This window comes from Epinephelus fuscoguttatus, linkage group LG2, assembly GCF_011397635.1.
Source record: "Epinephelus fuscoguttatus linkage group LG2, E.fuscoguttatus.final_Chr_v1".
Lineage (NCBI taxonomy): Eukaryota > Metazoa > Chordata > Actinopteri > Perciformes > Serranidae > Epinephelus > Epinephelus fuscoguttatus.
The window spans coordinates 3,921,937-3,939,929 of NC_064753.1; the positions used below are offsets into that span (position 1 = coordinate 3,921,937).

General features: G+C 43.6%; 2 protein-coding genes across 2 annotated transcripts in view; one reads left to right on the forward strand and one right to left on the reverse strand.

The window, feature by feature from the left end:
- Window positions 1-17,993, reverse strand: part of LOC125905439 (uncharacterized) — a 33,750-nt gene that overhangs the window by 14,624 nt on the left and 1,133 nt on the right. The window lies entirely within an intron of this gene.
- Window positions 17,556-17,993, forward strand: part of abhd17c (abhydrolase domain containing 17C, depalmitoylase) — a 56,525-nt gene continuing 56,087 nt past the window's right edge. Inside the window, exon 1 of the mRNA XM_049603381.1 lies at window positions 17,556-17,993. This exon is cut by the window's right edge and continues 448 nt beyond it. Coding sequence (XP_049459338.1) covers window positions 17,957-17,993 — 37 coding nt within the window. The 5' untranslated portion in view covers window positions 17,556-17,956.

A 17,993-nucleotide genomic window follows, 5' to 3' on the forward strand; every position in this document is an offset into this window, starting at 1 on the left:
CTGTAAATTTTGGCTTGTAATTTAAGCTTTTCATCGACCTTCTCACCAATAAAATGATGAATATCCATCCAGTGCATAGTTTAGGCCCTTTTGGTTACTTCTCAATGACATCTGATCGTTATGTCCCCAAAAATCATCAATTCCCTCCTGCGAAATGCTGTGTACTGTGACACCTGCCATAGCTCCAGTTACTGAATGTTGAAAGTTTGTCCGAGTTAGAGGAGGGGGGCGTGGCTTAGTCATAGGTCAATTTCAGAAGGGCTCTGCAGCCATAGTACTGCAAACTCGGCTTTCATGTTTATTTTTAATATACTACACACATGTTTATTTGAACACACGTAAATGCTTTCATGTATAAAGATAAATGCAAATGTAGAATCATATCTGTAGCAACTCTTGGTGGTGACAGGTGATTATTGATGTGAGGGCACATTATTTCACCATGGCAACAACTGTATACTTTTTGACTGAAGCCTATCTTATAGATAATAAACATAACTGATTTCAATTAACATTTATATTTGTTGTATTAGCAATTATGTCAACTATTTTAATTATTCTAATTGTTACTAACAGAACTTAACACATTGCCTGACTATTTTTCCCTTCTGACAAGCCCTCTCTCTACAATTACATTTCTATAGAGAACATCTAGTACTTTACCATCTTTTTTAATTTTATTTTTTAAAAAAATATATATTTCTGATCTATTTATTCACCTATGCTGTGTTTCATGTCTTATGGCATATCATACTGTAGTCTTCAGTTGCCTATCTGTACTGTATGTGTCTGTTTGTGTTGAGAGTATTTTGAGACCCTTATGCAAATGAGTACCAAAGGAAAAAATAGTCAACAGTAGGTCAGGAAAAAAATGACTGGGAAAAAAAGACTGGAACCTTGTTGACATCCTCCACTTCCACTGTTACATAGTAGGTGGAGAATCCTATTGTCTGTCCTCTCATGCTCCCACCAGCACCATCAGCAGCACCACCACCACTCAAGAATAATTTGTTTAAAGCCCCTACAAGGAACTTTCATTTTGAGTTGATTTTGGCGACCCTGTGGACAAAAGCGTTAGTGTTTTGCTGGAATGAAGCCTACATTTCCCATGAGCTCTAGCACGTATTGTCGTAAAGATGCTTACCTGGCTCGCGCATGTGTTTGTTTTGGGGATGAATGAAACAACAAGATGGGAAAACTTTGCCCCTGCTCCTATCGGGGATCCCAGCTCACCTCTGCTGTGCCCCAGCTCCACCTCTCCGGCGTAAGCGCCACTGCCGCCGGGGTAAACGCAGCAATCGGCCGGTAAGGATGAAAGCCTGTTTGGCGAGCACTTCCACGGCTTCTTGGACTGAGTATGGAGCAGTGCCTTGCCTCTTTATTTCTCGGCACTTGCTGGACCCTATCAGCACCTGGCTGGTATCTGTCATCGGCCCGGATGAGGCCCCTGCTCTCCTCATCATAGTATCTTACCACGTCTTAGGCTTGCGTGTGTTTCTCCCTCTCTATCCACATTAGTAGTCTGGCTTTCAAGATGCAAATGTCTCCATATTGTCCAGTTGACACTCCATCAAACTTTGTATGACAAGACCAGCCACTTCACCTTTGCTCACCCAGACAACTGTAGCCTAATTATGCATGCTGACAGGGAAGTAGTCACCATATACATTGAGGGGGACATGTGCCCCCCCACCGATGCCCAAAATGTCCCCAGATATATGACTGAAACTGAAAAACAAATATTATCTTGGAGGACATCATTGCACTTGGTTGACTATTTTTCTATTATCTTAGATGTAAATATTGCATGTTTCTTTCAGATAAAACACATTTTTGACTTGTGAATGAGTCAATGGAATTTCTTGCAATAATGAAAAAATACTGGCAATTATGTCCGCCTAGCACAAACCACATGTTTTGGACAGCTGTGAAGTGACAGAATGTCCCAGCATCATGGTTCTTATATTGCCAGATTCCAGAGAGTCTCCCATCTTCATATATGGCAGAATATGTCTTCTTCCAACTTGCTATGGAGAGATACATGTAAGAATTTAGGCACATGGATTTGTTTTTTTATTGATATAAAAACTAATATAAAATACAGGCACATAGAAGGACATGGAATGATGGCAAATCTGGTTAGCCCAGATTGTCCTGAAAAAAAGATGTAGCATGTGTATGTAGCCTTTATAATGACTGTGATATGAGCTTAAAAGTAAAGGCAATAAAAATACCCCAAAAAGGCCTAGGGCCCACAGGGTTAAAAAGTACCGAAATAAGATACTGTTTGGTACCGGTACCGAATTCCAGATACCGGTACCGGCACCGTATCGGTTCAATTATGAACGGTACCCAACCCTAATCGCTAGCGAACAAAACGTTTATCCTGAAGGATTTCCTGACTTCCCAAGGATTGGATTTTCTCTGTGTGACTGAGACGTGGCTGACTGTTGATGAGTCCAGTACTTTCACAGAACATTTACCCGATGATTGCTGCTATTTTAACTCCCTGCAGACGTCAGGTCAAGGAGGAGGAATAGCGACTATTTATAAATGTAAGCAGCTAGGTAAGATGCAGTGTGCCGTCTGAGTGCCGTAAATCGCTTCGTCCTGGAAGTGACCTGGTGCGGACCCGGACACAAGTTTCCTAAAGGCATGGATATACACTATATAGAAATAGTTTATCTTCACACCGATGGTCTCATTTGCTGTTGTAGGTCATGCACAGACATCAGCAGAAATGAGAGACTTTTGCATATCCAGTTAAAAGTTCCTTGTAGTGGCTTTAATTTCAACAGTTTATTCTGACAAAATAACAAAGGTAAGAAATGTAGAGAACGTGAACCCAACTTCTCCAACTTCTCTGTGATTCCTAGAAGAAAAACATAACATTTCACTCAACTTGGACACAAAAGTAGAATGTTAGTCAATGATATATAAAGTTTATTTATTTAGTCGTAAGAGTATGTACTCAATCTGGATGAATAGAATGGAAGAATGATAAATATTTGTTGAGAATATAATTGATGGCTTGTTGGCAACCCCCAATTAATAAATGGCTTGAGAAAAGCATTCAAATGGTGTCAACTTCATGTAGTTTATAGTCATTCTGTCTTCAAAGTCATTAAAAAGAAAAGTCCTAAAAAGTAAAAACAAACAATACAAGAGCTTTAAACACTGTATCGAGATAAAAATACTCACAGACCAATACATGGCTCATTTACTCACAAAGCCCTGCCCACATCTGGCAGAACTTTGAGCAGAAGCCTGGGTGAGAGTTCTCCGAATAGATTCCCTGCAGCTATTAAAAAAAAAATAATAATAATTAAATAAAAACAGTACTTTTGAGGCCCCACTTTGAATATTCAATATAACATTTTCTCAAAATAGTTTTATCTTATTAATACGATAAAATTCAGACCATACCTCCATGGTGCACTGCTCAATTTAACCGGTTTCTGAGGTGGTAGTGGGCTGAGTAATTTAGACTGGTTCTGAAGGAACAACATGGACAGTTGAATGTATGTGCTGCAGGAATAGCAGGCTCCTCGCTAACCAGGAAATGGGTGGGATGCTGTGGACAAATCCACAAAAACAGTAGAACAACTGACCATTAGATTCAAGACACACAAGTCCTCATTTCATATGTGGACACTACAGCAACACAGCAGCACAGCAACTTGCTCTCCACGCCTCATACGTTGCTGATCCAAGAAACTATTCTCCCTCAAGTGGTACCTATACACCCTTACCACCTCATCACAGCCCTGCTGGCTCTACTGACTGTTGTCCTAGTTCTGCACCTACCCACTGCCTTGACTACCGGCACCTCCTACCCTCGCACCTAGCCGTTAGCATAGGTCAAGCTAGCCAACGTGCTACATCCATGGCCTGTGACAGCATAATGCTCACAAAAGCAAACAAACAGATTACAGACCTTAAGGAAGACATCCGCTGACTCTCTCAGGAACTGCAAGATAAACAGGCCATGCTGACCTCCTGCCTGGACCTCACTCACGAACAGTCCTTGCACATTGTCTCTCTCAAAGCGGCCCTCCAGGACACCGCCCAATGGGATACTTCCACCTGTCCGCAGCCTTCGTCCTCTTCCACACCCAGCCTCCAGACATCCTGGGCTGAAGTTGTGATCTGCGACAGAAAGAGACTCCAGGATGCGACTGCCTCTCCTCCTCACCTGAGCTTCTCCAACCGCTTTGAGGCGCTAGCAGACAACCCAGATCTTCACCTGGTGCCAGCAGGCCCCGCCGCTAGCTCTCTGCACACGGCTGCTGGTGGTTGTGCAACACCTGGCTCTGGAAAGGCCGCTGGCCCCTCTCCATCTGCGGCTACTGGTGCTTCGCCCTCGGGCCCAGGTGGCTCCACGTCTGGGGTAGCTGGTCCTACACCTGCAGCTGATGGCGTCCCCACGGCTTCCCGCTCCGACGGCCCCATGGTCCCCGGTGCCTTGGCGGCTGCTGGTGCACCGTCTCCCCGCTCCAGCTGCCCTGCCTCTGGGATCATCGTGGCTGGCTCCACACTGGTGGCTGGCTTTAAAATGTCCACAATCTCCGTACCTCCTGCTCAGTCCTAAGAACAAGTTGCCCTCAAACTGTCTGGTCCCACTTCCCTAGTCATCACCATCATCGACCGCCCTCCCAAACCTAACAGCTCCTTCCTCTCAGACCTCGCCGAATTCCTCACCCAGCTATCCGCCATATCCCCCTCAGTTCTCCTGCTGGGGGACTTCAGTATCCACATTGATGATCCAAACTGCAAAAGTGCAATAGACCTCCTGGAACTGCTCCACTGCCTTCACTTCACCCAGCATGTCAACTTTCCCACCCACTGTTGTGGCCACATCCTGGACCTAGTCTACTCCACCGGTTTCACCCTCCACCAATTCTCCAGTACCAACCTCCACATCTCAGATCACCTGGCCATCACTGTGGACTTCAAGACCCCCCTCCCTCCCCGAAAGCTCAAATGCAATATATCCTTCAGAAATATCAAGTCCATCTCCCCCTCAGCTTTCTCTGACTCACTGGCAAATACTCTGTCCACATCCATCACCCCGCTGACCCCAAACCCCTCTGACCTGGCAACACACAGTCCCTCTGCCTGGACAAACTGGCTCCCTTAAAAACTAAAACTGTCTCATTCACTCGCTCATCTCCGTGGTACATTCCTGAACTCCGTCACATGAAAACCCATAAGCGCCAGCTTGAAAGGCTTTACAAGAAAACCAGTCTCACAGTCCATCTCCATGCCTATACAGACCACCTGTCAAACTACAAAGACGCCCTCACTGTCGCCCGGTCCAACTACCACTCACAACTCATTCACTCTGGCTCCAATAACCCCAAGACTCTCTTTTCCACCATCAATAAACTCCTCAAACCCTGCAACAACACCCTCTCCTCCATCACCACTGACAAATGCAACTCTGACTCTGTACACCTCAGCATACTCATCCTCCTTGACCTCACTGCTGCCTTTGACACCATCAACCACACCACTCTGCTATCCCGCCTACAAACTTCCCTCAACATCACTGGCTCTGCTCTCTCCTGGCTCGAATCATATCTCACCGACAGACATCAGTTCATCCACATCAACCGCTGCACCTCGTCCACCATCCCCCTGCTTCAAGGTGTCCCTCAGGGCTTGGTGCTCTCCTCTTCATCATCTACTTACTCCCCCTTGGTTTTGTTATTCGCCGTCATGGTCTCCATTTCCACTGCTATGCTGATGACATCCAAATCTACATCTCCACAAAATCCATCACCCCTGCCACCTGCTCTACCCTCACCAACTGTCTGACTGAACTCCAATGATGGCTGCAAGCCGACTTCCTCAAACTGAACTGTGACAAATCTGAAATAATACTCATCGGCCCAAAATCCCTCTCTACATCAACACAAAACTTCACCCTCAGCATCGACAACACCACCCTCTCTCCCTCCCCATTCATCCACAACCTTGGTATCATCTTCGACAATAACCTCTCATTTGAGCATCACATCAGCCGCCTCGCCCAAACTGCCTTCTTTCACCTCAGAAATATTGCCCGTGTCCGTACATTACTCTCCTTCTCTGCCGCTGAAACTCTCATCCATGCATTCATCACCTCAAGACTGGACTACTGCAACAGCATCCTCTACAGCTCATCATCCAAAGGCCTCAACAAACTTCAGTACATCCAGAACTCTGCTGCCCGCCTCCTCACCCACACCCACTCCTGTGAACATATAACCCCTGTCCTGCAAAACCTACACTGGCTCCCTGTCCCGTACAGAATCAGTTTCAAGATCCTCCTCCTCACCCACAAAGCCCTCCACAGCCAGGCCCCCTCCTTCCTCACGGACATGCTCCACCACCACACTCCCTCCTGCAACCTTCGATCATCCGACAAAAACCTCCTCTCGCCTCCACACAGGACCAAGCACCGAACCTGGGGCGACAGAACCTTCTCCATAGCCGCCCCCTCCCCCTGGAACACCCTCCCTATACACATCCGTGACTGTCCAAATCCATCCACCTTCAAATCACTCCTCAAAACCCACCTTTGAGGGGTTTTTAAACTTTAACATTAGGTTTTCGTTCTCTGTTTCTCATGTGCCCTCCTTTTCTTTGTTTTGCACTGTGCTTTTGCACCTTGTTGTTGTATATTGTCCTTGTCTTCTGTTTATCTCTTTGCACTTATATGTATGTACTTCTTTTCTTTGGTTTTAAATGTAAAGAGAGAGAGAGCTGTAAAAGCGCTGTATAAATCAGCTCCAGCCTTCCCTTGCCCTCAAATAGTATGGGAGGCTCTGGGGGCAGACCCCTGTGTTGTTTGAATACTGACCCAGGGGTATCGTTTACAGTACTGAAGCGCTCCTCTGACATTGGTCGCTGTTTCCATTATTACCAGCACAGGTCTTTCACTCAGAAATTTTCACTCTCATGGCGAAGTCAGTTATCAGGGAAGTGAAGGAAGATGATGGGCAGGCAGGATTTTATGCCCGCTATTTTCTTGTCCCAAAGCAGGACGGGACACTCAGGCCTGTCTTAGACCTCAGGAGGCTGAACAAGTTCCTCAGGCCCCTGAAGTGCAAAATGTTGACCATGTTGTTGGGCAAGCAGGCTGTTCGGGTAGGTGACTGGTTTACAACTGTCGACCTCAATGATGCCTATTTTCAAATCCCAATCTGGGAGGGGCACAGGAGGTTTCTCAGGTTTGCCTTTGAGGGAAAAACCTTCAAACTCTGTGTCCTCCCTTTCGGCATCTCACTGGCACCCTGCACCTTCACCGGGTGCATGGATGCTGTCTTGGGGCCTCTGTGGCAGCAGGGTCTCAGGATACTGAACTATTTAGATGACTAGCTAATAAGTGCACAGACAGAGGAGCATTGCCGCCATCATGTGTCTGTGCTGTTGGATCACATTCAGGGTCTGGGACTGCACATCAACAAGAAAAAGTGCAGTCTCCAGCCTACACAGGCCACCCAGTTTCAAGGCATGTGGCTGGATGCCAGAGCTGGGTTGGTGATGCTGTCACTGAAGGGGCAGGTTTCAGTCAGGACCTGCCTCTCTCATTTTCAGCTGGGTGTGAGATCTGGGAGAGAGAGATCTGGCACTGCTTCGGCAGAGCAGTGGCTGTACCTATTCACAAGCAGGGACAATGCCCATTGCCCACTGTTCTTCCCCAAACTGGCCCCACATGACTTGGTTATTGGAGGTGGGCCTCTCCTCTTAAACTTTGGTCCTGGCCCATGAGAGGGCTGGTCTGCTAGGCTTAGGACTTGTGCTGTCAGCAGTTATGACCATGCAGAGTGCTCGGGCACTGTCTCCATACTCCGGATTGATGCACTGACATGTGCAGCCCCAGAGGTGCTCCAGTACCTGTACGAGCTGCTTGAGGCAGGAAAATCACCTTCAACCCTTCAAGACACGATGGTGGGGGGGGCTTACCCAGCCGGGGTGATGTCATATATTATTGTTAGAGGCCTGGCAGCAGGCTGGCCAACTGAGCGGCCTTCCTCTACCCAACCCCTGCATCTGCCTGGGTTGGTTGTGCTTATGGTTGCATCTGGCACCGGGGCATTGGTACAGTGGCACACAGCATCTGGCGGTGTCACTGACAGTTGAATGCGCAAGAAGTTGTACATTTGTGTATAGTTCATTGGTGTTTTTTCGTATATACACACCTATTGGGAATTTTCTGTTGTGGCCGGGACATCTCATTTGAATACCGGGGGGGCACTTGTGGACCTGCATCTGCTCTGTTTCCTGGGGCCCCTCACGGTGTGTCTTAAAGGGTTCCCATAGTTATGATATAACTACTGGGTGGGGAGATAATCTCAGTATGATAGAGGACGTTCAGTTACATTGTAACCTTGGATCTCTGAGTGGGGAGATTATCTCCCCAGGCTCAAGGCCACTCGGTTCCCATTCCAATCAATGTTAATCAGTGGGTGCATGCGCAAAGTGGGGCTTTCATAGCCTGGCACATGACAGCCACGTAAAGTGGTGTGTCTTAAAGATTATTCATTTTCTATGTCAATTACCCCAGATGGGTATAATTAGGGCTGGGCGACAAATCAATTTTATTGATTAATTCGAATTTGTAGTTTAGGTCGTGTTTTAATGAAAATCGAGTTTCTCTTTAACATCCACCACCGACTCTCCCTGCTGAGCTCCCATAGTTCAGAGTGGGCTCACCGCCCCCAAGAAAGGGAACGAGTTCTTCAGTTATTTGGAATTGGTTCGGTTTTGTGGCGTCAGACACAGAACGAACAGCATCCCTCCGCAAAGTGTGTTTGAAGGCTGTTGCTACCCAAGGTAGCAGTACTACCAATTTATTGCAGCACCTCAAACAGATGCTCTCCCACTCAACATGCTGTTGAGTGGGAGAGATGTTGCTCCCTATGAAAATTGTTATTTATGTGATAACGCCTGAATGCAACACAGGCTCCACTCCGGGCTCGTTAAAACTGTGGTCAGCCTAGCTGTGCTCTTGTGCGTGTGTGTGTGTATGTGTGTGTGTGTGTGTGTGTGTGTGTGTATGCGCCCGCATAGGGGCCGCCTTGCGCGACATAGAGAGCAGAGGAGGATTGTAAACGCGCACCGTGTAGAGACAGAAATGACATGGCGTCATGTAAATAAGAAAAATAACATAAGGCTATTTAGTTTGTTTAATAAAAGGACAAGGTATAGACCTGTTCTTTATGAAAGGTAACCTTAAATGACTTCTGTTGTGATCTGGCGCTATATAGAAAATAACATTAAATAAAATTAACTTGATCTTCAAGGGGGGTTGGGGGGTGGCGTTGGGGGGTCGGGGCACGGATGCAGTCATGATGTATATTGCAAGAGATATGATGCCCGTATATACATGGAAAAGCCGGGGTTTATTCACATGCTTAAAGTTTTGGACCCCAGGTACGTGCTACCAAGCCGCAAATATTTTTTCTGAAAATTGATTTTAAGTGTGTGTGTGTGTGTGTGTGTGTGTGTGTGTGGGGGGGGGGGGTCGCTTTAAATTGTGAATCGGATTTGTTGGGAAAAAATCGAGATTTTTTTTTTAGGCCATATCGCCCAGCCCTAGGTATAATTCCCATAGTTATGATAAAACTATAAGTGGGGAGATAATCTCCTCACTCAGACAACCAAGGTTACAATGTTACAATGTAACCGAACGTTTTCACACCAGAAAAAAAAAGCGCAAAAGCAAAAAAACACATTCTTTTCTTTTCATTTTCTACACAAAAGCTTTGACTTGAGTGAAAGTGAATCAACAGAAGGTCAGCCTGAGGTGAGCTGGCATTCTGGTGAATTTTTCTGCATCAGTTCATGGTGGAAATATATTTATTTATTTAAAGGAAACAAAATCCAGGTGGCAGGTGACAAATCCAAGTAAAACTATAATAGAATATAATGCACTAACTCTAAATATGTATTCCCCTGTAGATGAACTTGTCTCATTTCATGTTGTCTGCTGAATTAACACACATGTATTACTATGTAAAAATGGGGGACTGTGTTCTGCAGTGAGGTTTAAATGGTTCTGTATGTACAGAGTAGAAGCTGCTCTGACACACTGACACACTGAGGATGATTTCCACCTCAAAGTTCTTCAATATAAAGTTAAGAGAGTGCTGAAAAGAGAAGATTCCTGTGGGGGTTAGTTTGGTTCATTTACAAAAATTCATCTTCTTACAAACATGGTTCTTTTCTTCAGGCCTTAAATGCAGGGCTTATTTAACATTTTCTCTTGTTGTTACTTTTTCATCAGAACCCTTTATAACCAGTTAAATTCTTCATGTCTGGTTGGTTCAGAAATGAAATTAAATTCAAGTTTTTTTAAACTCAATCAACCACCCAGGAATTTGTAAACAATAAAGTTTGTGAATGTGAGACAACTGCTGTGATTTCATTAAATAGTCACGTACTAATATTTAAAATAGCCTAATAATAATAATCTTTAAATATTCATTAAGAATCCCAGAGAAGAGAAGGCATGTGCAATACCAAACCGCATTTCAGATTTATTTAAATGAATCAGTATAGCTGCAGTGTGGGACATCTATACATTATTTGGAGTTGTGTTTTGGTTTTTAAGACATGTGGAAGAGGGAAAGCAATTTGGCATATGTCTCTGCTCACACTGGGCAGCTGATGAACTCAGCCAGAGAGTTGGAGGGGACTGTAATTTGATACCAGTCTTGCTTGGTTGTTAATAAGCTTAATGGTAGATTATTGCCTAAATTAGTCTGGCTGTGTTGAGATTTTTCAATAGTTCAGTCTCACAACAGTTACAAACAATACCGAGGCTTTGGGCAAACACCTGTTACCTGGCTGTCAATGAAGGCAGGTCACAGGGAGACGTGAAGCTGCTCTGCAGGGTGCTTGATTTAAGTGCGTTAATTCATGTGTCTGTGACAAGGGACGTTGATTAGGGAGGGCCAGGGGCTGTTGTGGTCTGGCAGAATGAAAACTCAAATACAATTGTCAGGTGTTACAACACACTTTTAATGGATAATTGATGTCATAGGCCAAATTTGAAAACTAAAATATTGAATTAGAAAAAGAAATGAAAAAAGAAATGTCTCACAAAAAAGGGGCACTTATCTACACAGGGCAAAAGGGCAGGTGCTTGAGCACCACCAGGGGTCTGTCTGTGCATGTGCCTGCAAATTACTGAAGCTTAAAGGATAACTTCAGTATTTTTCAACCTGGGCCCTATTTTCCCATGTGTATGTGTGCGTATGATTCATAGGTACAACTTGTTATAAAATTGGTTCAGTATTGAGGGAGGCGGATGCAGCTGGCAGCCGCAAGGTAGATATGGGGGCAAATGCGTCCCGTATAAGTTTGCGCATTAAAAGTGCTTTTTTTCCACCTCTGACCGGTTCAGATTGCCAGTGCTATCTCTGTAAATAGCATACTAAGCGTTTCCCTGACCCTTCACCTCCTCCCAGCTGTGACGTCATCTTGCGAGAGCTTTGCTTGTTGCCGGAAGAAAACAGAGGAGCCATGTTGAGCGCCGCTCAGAGTGGCGCTGGTTGTCCCAGTGTACAGAGTTTTACTGCATCGGTATATTTACCCGATTTCGAGAATGAGGATGAGCCCTTTTATTACGATGGCCGCCGGTACTTATTTGAGCCGGAGTATACAGATGAGGAGCTCCTACAAATTGAAGAGCAGACGAGGATAGAGAGAGAGGGCCAACGAGCAGACAAGGGTGAAGCAACAGCTGCATGAATGCAAATCCCTGAGGACTGGTGGTGCTCCTTGCTGTGACTCCATGCCCACAGAGGAAGAATGTCTGTGTTGCAACAAGTGGAACCTGTTGCCCAATATTCATGGTCTCAATGTGTCCTGGGATGATACAGAAACTACCACATGCTGTATAACTACGTTAGAGGATTTCCCCCCTCTGATCAACAGGGCAGTGCTGGATACCTTTTTTCATGTGCCCAAAATAAATTGGAGGAGGCGGCCAAAACCACAGGGACCAAATGGTCAACTATCCATCAAGTAAGTATAACTAATATGTCTTTATGCATGTAAAACTGATACCTAGAATTGTCTCCAAGACGCACATTTACTGTTGCATACTTTGCCCTCGTATACAGTGGTGGAAAAAAGTTTTCGGACACCCTTAAAATTTTACACAATCTCAAATATTATCATGAAATATTTGTGGAAAAATCTTTTTTGTGTTTCAAAAGGTGTGGCTGCATTAGACAGATACAAACAAATACAAATTATATTTTTTTGTTTATTGTTTACAAGAAAAACTAACAAAACTAAATTCTTGACAGTTTCAATATGTCAGTTCTCAACATTGTCGGTATCAAAGTCAACAAATAACAGAGAATGTGTTCAAAACTGAACAAAAAATAAATAAACCATCACATCATCAAATTAATATTTAGTAGTCCTGCCATTGGCACGTAGTAGAGCTCTAATCCTGGCTGGCATGTTCCCCACGAACCTTTCACACTGTTGAGGGGTAATCTTGTACCATTCTTCTTGAATTACTGCTTTTAATTCTTCTAAATTCTTTGGTTTATGCTTTTAAACAGACCTTTTGATAATCCACCACAGATTTTCAATGGGGCTCATGTCCGGGGATTGAGCTGGCCACTCTAAGACCTGGATACTGTGCTCCTGCAGCCAAGTTCTACTGGCCTTGGATGTGTGGCAAGGGGCATTATCTTGTTGAAACATTCAGTTTTTACCTCAAGGGAACAGTGTACGCGCAGAAGGGAGCATGTGGGTTTTGAGAATGGTACAATACTTGGTAGAGTTCAATGTGCCATCCCAGACAGTGAGATGACCAACACCAGCAGCACTCATGCATCCCCAAACCATGATACTGCCTCCACCATGCTTGACAGTAGGTACTGTACATGCTGGAGATAATGCTTCGCCTGGCCTTCTGCGTACCCTCACCTTAATAGGAGGAAGATAAAGCTGGAAACTGGACTCATCTGACCACAAAATCTTCTTCCAATTCCTGGCTGTCCAGTTCTTGTGTGCCTGGGCCCAACGACGCCGGGCTAACCTCTGTCTCTCATTGATCAGGGGCTTCTTGATAGCCTTGTAGGACCTTAAGCCATGATCTAAAAGTCGGCCACGTACAGTTCGGGTGGAACACTGGACACCAGTTTGGTTTGACTACTGCTGCTGAAGCTCCTGTGATGTCATTCGGCGGTTTTGCCTGCACATGCGGATCAGGATGCGTTCATTTCTTGCTGAAGAAACCTTTGGACGCCCAGATCTTGGTTTGTCTTCCAAGCTGTTGGTTCATCTGTATTTCTGCAGAGTGTATCCAACTGCTGAAGGACTGCATCTGCACTTCCTGGCTATCTGGCGGCAGCTGTACCCTTCCTGGCTGAGAATCTTTATCTTCAGGCGTGTTTCCTGCGTTAGGTTCCTTGTTTTAGCCATTTTTGTGTCTGAAGAACTTTCAAATGTGCTGGCTTTATGTAGACATGAAGCTTGGCAACAAAAATTGTGTCTTTTAATTAAAAGAACGACCTTCATCACTGGTACCAAAATGACCCAATACTCAAAATTTCTTATGTATTTTTATGGAACCAATCAATTTTAAGTTTTTCATGGCTTTTTTAGGATTTATTTAGTATTTTGGCTGTGACTGTACTAAAAGAAATTGCACTTGAAGACCTAAGAGTGATTCTTAATGCAATATTTCACAAATGCATGGGGTGTCCGAAAACTTTTTTCCACCACTGTATATCGTACCCTGTTTTCTTCCGGCAACAAGCAAAGCTCTCGCGAGATGATGTCACAGCCGGGAGGAGGTGAAGGGTCAGGGAAATGCTTAGTATGCTATTTACAGAGATAGCACTGGTGATCTGAACTGGTCAGGAGCGAAAAAAAGCACTTTTAATGCGCAAACTTATACGGGATGCATTTGCCCCCATATCTACCTCACAGCTGCCGGCTGCACCTGCCTCCCTCAATACTGAACCAATTTTAAAACGAGTTGTACCTATGAATCATATGCACACATACACATGAGGAAATACAGCCCAGGTTGAAAAATACTGAAGTTATCCTTTAAAGGAGGCTTACACTAACCTTGATTGAATTTCTGAGTGTGATGTGAGATCTTACCATCAAAGTTTTTCCCACTGACAGAAGAGCAACTTTTAAAGCCAGTGTTTTCAAACAGGTTGTAATCAATCAATCAATCAATCAATCAATCAATCAATCAATCAATTTTATTTATAAAGCCCAGTATCAAAAATCATAATTTGCCTCACAGGGCTTTACAGCATACGACATCCCTCTGTCCTTTGGACCCTCACAGTGGATAAGGAAAAACTCCCCCAAAAACCCTTTAATGGGGGAAAAAAAAAATGGCAGAAACCTCAGGAAGAGCAACTGAGAAGGGATCCCTCTTCCAGGACGGACAGACATGCAATAGATGTCGTACAGAACAGATCAACATAATAAATTAACAGTAATAGTGCTGCACGATTTGATAAAAATGTGCGATTGCGATTTTGGTAGACAATATTGCGATTTGCAATTACAATATAATAAATAAATGGTATCATGAGTCTTCTTGCTTGATTCAGTGTTTCCCCTACATTATATTAGGGGGGCACTGGCCTGACCTGAGATAGTTATTGTTATGGACAGTGTGTAAATGACCATCAACAGACTGCTGTTACGTACAGTCAAACACGCTGCTCGCACAGCAGCACAGCACGACACAGTAAACACACACTGAGGCCCAGTTTACACGACAACGTTTCACCTGAAACACAAAAAGTACACAAAAGTATTTCTGGGTTTACACAACAATGGAGTAAAAAAAAAAAATCTGTGTTTTTACATTGGAAAGCTGGAAGGACTGAAAACGTTGTAGTATGCATGCCAGGCTGGTAGTCAGCGATGCAACTTTGTAGAGTACACCCCATGTGACCACTACCAATTCCTCCAACAGACCAGACAAAATACAGCCAACTGCCATTAAACAAAACAGAAGAAGGAGAAACACAGAACGCTATGGACGCTAAATGTGCGAGAACTGAGAGCTTTGTCTGGTCAGACGATGAAGTAGAATAACTTCTTCGGGTGACACTCGATTACAAAACGACGAAATACCAGGAAAGTGTTGACTGGGAGTCATGTCAATCAAAATACTCTGACATTTGCGAGGCTTTTCAAAAATTGTATCCCACCACCAAAGTGGCAAGACGGAAGGAGTTCCCTCACAGCAAGGAGATTATTTTGAAGACCCAAGTGACCTCCAAGCTGAAAGCAATTTGGGGAAAATACAGGCAGGCGGTGGACTCTGGACGGCGGAGTGGCCATGGTCTTGTTGTTTAAATCTACTTGGAGTTATGTGAACAAATGTGGGGTGGTTCGCCTGCCACCAACGCAATCGAAGATGGATTAGAGATGGCCAATATCCAGGGCAGGTCAGAGGACACAGACACTTCCAATCCTCGTTGTTCAACACCATTGTCAACCTACAGTGAGGCTTTCGAGTCTGAAAACATTGAGGACACTGCTATATATCGTCGATATATCGTCTTTGGTGGTAAAAGCTAGACGAGACATGCTTCAAGTAAGTGTATTTATTGTCCATTTTTGTGGAGCACGTTACTGTAGTAACAAATGCATTTTAAAATATGTTACTAAGCTGTGGGTGCTGTAATGCACGCCATATTGTTTACATACCCACGTGTGTGTGTGTGTGTGTGTGTGTGTGTGTGTGTGTGTGTGTGTGTGTCAAAAAGTATGTGAGGTAGGTAGGTATGCAATGTAACGAAATGAAAGGCTTCATTTTCTTTGTTTTTTGATTTCTGTGTTCACCATGTTGGGTGTGTGGTCCATGTTGTATGTTGTTCTCTTGAATGCCCACAATGAATTTCTAAAAATGAGACAGTAAAAATTAAAATTTAAACTAAAACTAAACTATAACATATATGTTTACATTATACAGTACTGTGTAAATGTTTTAGGCACTGTAAGTAAAGTGTGTATGCTCACAGAAATAATGCTGTAAATTGTTATTAATTATTTAAATAGGCCATGCAGGAAGACCTCCTCCTCAAAAGGCGTATGCTGGACCTGCTAGAGGAGTCCGACAAACGTAATAATGATAGACTGGACAAAATTACTGAACACATTGAATCAATAGCCCTATTACCAGCCCTATTAAGAAAGGTGTTCCTAGCTAAGGCAAGTGATGTCCCAGCCACGGCAACAATTTGCATATCCTTATGGCAGAGGCAGCAGTGTGTATACACATATCCAAGGCCCCCCACCTGCACCTATGCACACACCTCAGCATTTGTATAGCTCACCTGGCCATTTTACGCCTACACCACTTTGAAGCACACCTCCAGCACTGTCTTACAGAAGCACACTGTTTCAGGATGACACTATTCAGGAAGGGGACATTGTGAAGGACTGTTTTACTGTTCATTCCTCACACTGTTGTATTGTTACATGCATGCGAACTGAGGCATATGTTTAAGTCTGGAAATGCTTTGTTTTGAACTTTCCCCCTTTTTTATTCTTTTATCAGTTTTGTGACTGCGTTATGCTGCTCAGAAGCCAAGAAAGAGGAGACACAGGACAGATTATTCATTTTGATAAACACACTGAGAGGATATGCACGTTGTAGGCTTCTAGCTGGTTGCCATTTCCTGAAAAGTTTTACTTTCCTGATGTTATATATGGACTGTTTTTTTCCCATTTCTCATACTATTGTGTTGTTACATGCACTTGACACTTTTTTCGTTTGATTATTGAAAAGATTTGCACACAGTTTGTGTATAGTTATCTTGCCTTGAGTGTTAAAAATAAAGACGTGCACATAAAATGGATGAGAAGTCCACTACAAATGTTTCATTTTATTTCCTTAAATTTATTTATAAGGAAAGCAAACAACATTTCTTTAAATCTTCCAAGTGTTTGCCAGCAGGCCAAGTTGCAACTACAGACCTTTAACAAGATTTTTGAAACTAACAAGGTGATAACTTGTACACAACGATAACCTTTAGTTTTCACTGAATATTTGAAAGCAAACTGTTAGGTTGACATGGAAAACTACATCATTCATTTTGTTGCAATTCTATATTATTAAATTGATATACCACGTTTCTCAGAAAAGAATAAAAGGATTTGAGATTTTATATATAAATTTTTATTTATTTTATTTTTTTAAGTTGTCATATCGTCAAGAATAATGTTATCACAAAAATACCCTGGAAATATCATGATATTATTCTGGGGGCATATCGCCCTCCCCTACTTATGATGATTATATAAAATTTGATAGGGCTTCTTGATCTATGGTAGTTGGTTAAAAATGATAAAGCTACAGTATAAGACAACGTTGTGAGTAAATGGTAGGCAATGCCTACAGTTTCAAATCCTTTTAATTTCTTCGTGGAAACATGGCAGGTGCACCCCTACTTCCCTTTTTTATGCAAACAAAATATTTCTTATCAACGGTATAAGCCAACTGAATGACATTAAAAAAAAACGAACCCTAACAAAATAAAAGCCGATCAGGATATCCGGTTATCCCGGAAAAACCAGCCTATTTTCATTCCAGGGAAATGGCCGTTCTTATCTACAATACACTAGCAAAATATCTGATATATAGCAAGTAACGTGAATGTGTTTCATGGGCGGTATTGTTCTGTCGACACTTGTAGCTGCACTGTTTGTGCTTCAAAATAACATACATTTAAATGCTGCGTTTTAGTTTATCTCAAAGCTTCATGAAGTCCCAGTCGTGTTGTTGCAGCCGGCTAGCGCGTTACCGTTAGCTGCCAAGCCGAGAGACCGAGCCATCGGTCTTCCAACACCGCTTGCTAAAGTCTGTAAATGGGAAATATATAGGACATCCAGTCGGAAGAGAACGGTCTTTTTATAACAACGGAAGTGAATTGACCGTCTAACCCGTGCCTAAATGCCCGAACAAGGTCCCAGGATGAATGGGTTTTCTC